The 5,554-nt window shown below is 33.1% G+C and overlaps 1 protein-coding gene across 1 annotated transcript; it reads left to right on the top strand.

Annotated features, from left to right (window-relative positions):
• The first annotated feature begins 3,046 nt into the window (after nt 1–3,046).
• LOC124898843 (glyoxysomal fatty acid beta-oxidation multifunctional protein MFP-a-like) lies at nt 3,047–3,881 on the top strand. The gene is made up of 4 exons (XM_047412908.1): nt 3,047–3,235; nt 3,309–3,395; nt 3,486–3,660; nt 3,745–3,881. The coding sequence occupies exons 1-4, from the start codon at nt 3,047–3,049 to the stop codon at nt 3,879–3,881; spliced, it is 588 nt and encodes a 195-aa protein (XP_047268864.1).
• The last annotated feature ends 1,673 nt before the right edge of the window (nt 3,882–5,554 follow it).

The following is a 5,554-nucleotide window of genomic DNA, read 5'->3' as shown; positions in this document are numbered from 1 at the left end:
TCGATATCAAATCCACACAAACTAGTGATCACTATATCAATCAGCCTCAGGCTCACTCCTATGTGGCACGTAGTTCTAGGAAAGTAAGGTCTCTTTATACCTCCCACTCGGTGCTAAAGATTTCTCCTAGACTTAGATCAGATCATTTTAAAGACAATCCATAACAAAACAATTTTAGTAATATATAAATATACATTGGGAGCCATCATGCTTCCCATCTATCAAAATCAACCACATTGTGGATTTCTTTCACACTCAAGTTCAAAACAACTCCATTAAGACCAAAAAGTCAAATCATTCAAAATATCTCAAATATTCAACATCAACGTGCTTATAACACATACTTTCTCAAAAAAAATACAATTTTCAATGGGGATTCAAGACCCAAATATCAAAATCATGATAAATATCGTCCAAGATTCATGCTTTATATCTCCACACATGTAAATTCATCATTTAAATTCATAAACATCAAGATTTCATAATAATCATCATAAGATATGGGTACATGCTTCAAATTTGTGAAAGTCAAATAAAAATCATGCCTTTGTAAAGAAAATTACTTTTGGGCACAAGAACGAAAGAGAGTTCTTGTTGAAAAACCCCACATACCTTGAATGATGAACTTTAGATCGATACTCATTTTTGAGATGTTAATTGTGTCTTTGAATGATGGTTGTTGGAGTTATTGAACTAGGAACTTGGAATCTTGAATAAATTTGCAGAATTAATGGTGAACTTTAGAGGTTCTTGAAGTTGGATGTAGGAGCTTAGGGTTTTATTTTTGAGGGAATTTGATGAAATATAACATATAATGCTTCTAATAGGCTTTAATATAGGGTTTGGACCGATTTTGGGTGAGGAAAAATGACCAAAACGCTCCTAAAAATCAAATAATTCTCGAATCTGTCCTTTGGTGGACTATTTTGATAGTCTGAAGTAGATCAACCATAACGTTTTATTTTGATTTCCAAATTAGATGAAACCAATTTTATTAGAAAGATCACTCTCATATATTTCTATTGATATATAGTATGTCACCCAGATCATTGTGTACAAGGAGTTATGATCGTTTGAAGTTGACCCAAAAATTCGCTTGTGATAGGCTGAAGTAGATCGACCATAACGTTTTGCTCCAATAGACAAATTGGAGGAAACCAATTTCATTGGAAAGAAGACTCTCATATATTTTCGTTAATATATAGTAGCTCACCCAGATCATTGTGTACTAGGAGTTATGATTGTTTGAACTTGACCCAAAAATTCACTTTTGATAGGCTGAAGTAGATCGACCATAACTTTTTGTTCTGATAGAAAAATGTGATGAAACCAACTTCATTGGAAAGAGGACTCGCTGAGTTTTTTGTTGATATATAGTAGATCACCCAGATCATTATTTATAAAGAGTTATGATCATTTAAAGTTGGAGCAAAAATACGCCAGGCCTCAGTACTTTTTCCTGCACGTTTTACTGTTCACTACTATTCACGATTCGATCAGAATGTTCATAACTCATCGTTCAGGTGTCCGTTTTAGATGATCCATATATGGTTGGAAATCTTATTTGATACTATATGCAATGGTGGGTCATAATCTAAGACATTCCACACGAAAAATTTATAATTCATTCTAAAAGATAGAACCCAACACGTTTACACACAAAATTTCAATGAAAAATTTTCCGGGGTATTACAATAATATATCCTTGAAATGCATGGAGGATGATTGTTAAGCATTACTTTTTTTTCTTATTCATACCATTCACACTTCATATATTTTGAATTTTGTATTGACTGCAAATTATATGACAGTTAAAGTATACTTGTCCACCAATCAAAAAATTTAAAAGTAATAATCAAATCTTTGGTCCATTATAAAGCCATCTTTTATGATCATACGACCAAATATCCAACCATCCTTTCCTGATTTGTCTTACCAAATATTAGCCCCGTAGGTTACTGAAACAGGTTTCTATTTGTTCATGCCAATGCAGATGTGAATCTTTCCATGGTCCAGTAGAAAGGCTCCTTGATTCTGCAAAAGAAATAGAAGACTCAATTGTTGTAAACTTGAGGTTTGTACATGTCTTTTTACTTTTCCTCTAGTTCTTTATCCTTGTGTTGGTAAACTGCACTTGATTGGTGAATCTGCTTTTTAGTTTATCCATTTTTGGTTTCTTAGTGGTGTAGTGATGCATAGATGTGAAAACATTATTAGTAAGCACACTTATTTTTAATATAAAAATCTTATTTGTCCTTTTCAGTTCTCGAAGGCTTGAGGTGAGTAGATTCGAATTGATTCTGCAGGTTGGGATATTTTGTGTTGCCATTAGTGCTTTGGTAGCAGGTATCTATCCAACTAAATAGAAAAAGGGGTTAAACATGTCCAGTATTTTCTTCTTTGACATTTTTTCATGAGACTCAGTTGTTGCTCCTCAGTTTTGTCTGCTAAAATGTTATTGGTGATGCACATATATTTTCGACTTAGGTATACATGGTGCTAGTAGAATTCACAGGGCTTGAGTAACACAGATGTGCTACTTTTACGAGAATTACTTCCACCCATTTACTCACCTATGATTACTGATTCATCTTGTTTTAGATGCAATGGATATAGTCCTATTGTTGAGTTAAGCTGGAGTTCCTTTTTTCAACTAATAGGTTCTGTAGATATGTAGCTCTTTAACACTTCTTAGTTTCAGTGTTCTTGTTGTTCTTGGTGTGCAAAGAGGTGGAGGTGGTTGGGGGGGTTTATTAGACCATACAGGTGCCTTGGTATCTTACTTTTATCTATAATAAATGTATTTACATAATTTAATGGTATTGTTTTCAAATGCTTTTTTTGAAATCTGGAAATATACCTTAAATGCACAAATTTTTTTCCCAGATATAGTTGCACTAAACCCATTCAGCATTTATAAATGAGCTATTTCTGTATCAAATAAAGTTGCTAGGTTTTCAACCTGATTGTCCAAGTCTCACCGATCATCATATAGTTTTGACCTAAAGTTTGTTTGGTGGCTTCAAAGAAAAAATATCATAAGCCTATGAAGTTATCAGTTATAGCCAGTCTTTACAGAACTGACAAGCTAGAGTCTCTTGATGAGGCAAGGGAAATACTAAAGCTTTCTAGAGATCAAGCCCTTAGAATAGCTCCAAATCTCTATCACCACTTAGCATTCATTAATGTGGTTGAAGAGGGTATCGTGTCTGGTCCACGTGTTGGACTTATTAAGGTTCTACTCTGGATCTCTTCCTCTACTTTTTCTGCCAATGAAATCCCTTGTCATAAAATCTCTTCTGTTTCAGGAGTATAAAACATTCAAAGTTCTTATACGTTTAGGCACTTGCAAGTCCTTAGTCCATATTTTTCTTTCCCAACGTGGAACCACGAAGGTGAATAAAGTTAAATTATTTTAGGTAGAAACTTACATGATTTTCTAGAAAAGTTATAAAGATGTTGATTTTCTATCTTAACGCAAACAGATTCCAGGGGTGACTGATTTGGGGTTAGTGCCACGACATGTTAAAAAGGTTTCAATTCTTGGAGGTGGATTGATGGGTTCTGAAATTGCAACTGTGTTTCTCCTTAGCAAGTATTATGTGATCCTTAAAGACGTTAATGACAAAGTCCTAGAGGCTGGGATTGATAGAATAAAAGGTAAGTTCATTATATTGTTTTGCTGTTATTAGTTCAACTTACCCTTGGTAATATGACTATGTGAGTAATGCATAAATTGCTTAGCAAATTTGCAACGCCACGTCAACAAAGGAAAATTTAGTCAAGAGAAGCTTGTAAAAGCTCTCTCCTTGCTTAAGGGTACTCTTGATTATGAAACATTTAGAGATGTTGACATGGTCATTATGGTATCAGCTATATAGATTCTCAGTTTTGTTGTATATTTTGCCGACTGATTTATGTTACAGTGTCTTGCTATTAATTTGTTATAGGCTGATTTATCTTATAATGAGAAACAAAACCTTAACGGCCACCGTTTAACCTTATAACCTTATATTAGTAAACAACCTTATAACTTTATAACCTTAATGGCCACCGTTTAACCTTATAACCTTATATTAGTAAACAACCTTATAACCTTAAGGGCCACCATTTAACCTTATAACCTTATATTAGTAAACAACCTTATAACCTTACAACCTTAACGTCCGCCGTTTAACGTTATAACCTTAACGGCCACTGTTTAACCTTATAAGCACCGTTAAGTAAACAACCTTATATTAGTAAACAACCTTATAACCTTATAACCTTAACGGCCACCGTTCAACCTTATAACCATATAAACTTAACGGCCATCGTTTAACCTTATAACCATCGTTAAGTAAACAACCTTATATTAGTAAACAACCTTATAACCTTATAACCTTAATGGCCACCGTTTAACCTTATAACCTTATAACCTTAACAGTCATCATTTAACCTTATAACCACCATTAAGTAAACAACCTTATATTAGTAAACAACCTTATAACCTTAACGGCCACCGTTTAACCTTATACCCTTATATTAGTAAACAACCTTATAACCTTAATGGCCAACGTTTAACCTTATAACCTTATAGCTTAAATGGTCATCATTTAACCTTATAATCACCGTAAAGTAAACAACCTTATATTAGTAAACAACCTTATAACCTTATAACCTTAACGGCCACCATTTAACCATATAACCTTATATTAGTAAACAACCTTATAACCTTAACGGCCACCATTTAAACTTATAACCTTATAACCTTAACGGCCACCATTTAACGTTATAACTACCGTTAAGTAAACAACCTTATATTAGTAAACAACCTTAAAACCTTATAACCTTAACGGCCACCGTTTAACCTTATACCCTTATATTAGTAAACAACCTAAATAACATTAACGGCCACCATTTAACCTTATAACCTTATAACCTTAATGTTCACTATTTAACCTTATAACCACTATTAAGTAAACAACCTTATATTAGTAAACAACCTTATAACCTTATAACCTTAACGGCCACCGTTTAACCATAAAACCTTATATTGGTAAATAACCTTATAACCTTAACGGCCACCGTTTAAACTTATAACCTTATAACCACCGTTAAGTAAACAACCTTATTTAACAAGTTTGCTCCTTGGGTTTCTGCTTTTGAAGCTTTTAGACATGACGATGAATTTAACAAGTTTGTTCATTGTATTGTGGTAAGAAACTACGTAGTAAAGTATTGTATTTGGTTCTGGAGTTTAGTAGTGTTGATTCCTTTTTAAGGTTTTTCTAGTTATGTTAATTTTTAGGATGGAACATGGAGAACCATAAAAGGTAGTTGCACTTTTGTTCGAGATTTTGTAGATATGTGTTATCATTCTAATCCAATGTATTTGAAGGCACTTCGTGATTCTTCTACTTCTCTTGGTCTTCAACCTTCTAGGTTTTTTCTAATTTTTCCCTTTCTATGTCTAACTTTCCCAAAAAAAAATAAAAGAAATAGGTGACAATCATATAATGAATCTTTTCATTGTTATACGCATGATCATGTTCTTTTTCTAATAGGATTATAT

The sequence above is a fragment of the Capsicum annuum genome, chromosome 1 (genome assembly GCF_002878395.1).
Source record: "Capsicum annuum cultivar UCD-10X-F1 chromosome 1, UCD10Xv1.1, whole genome shotgun sequence".
NCBI classification, from domain to species: Eukaryota; Viridiplantae; Streptophyta; class Magnoliopsida; order Solanales; family Solanaceae; genus Capsicum; species Capsicum annuum.
The sequence above is the reverse complement of the archived record's forward strand: the minus strand, read 5'-3'. Positions and strand labels throughout refer to the sequence as shown.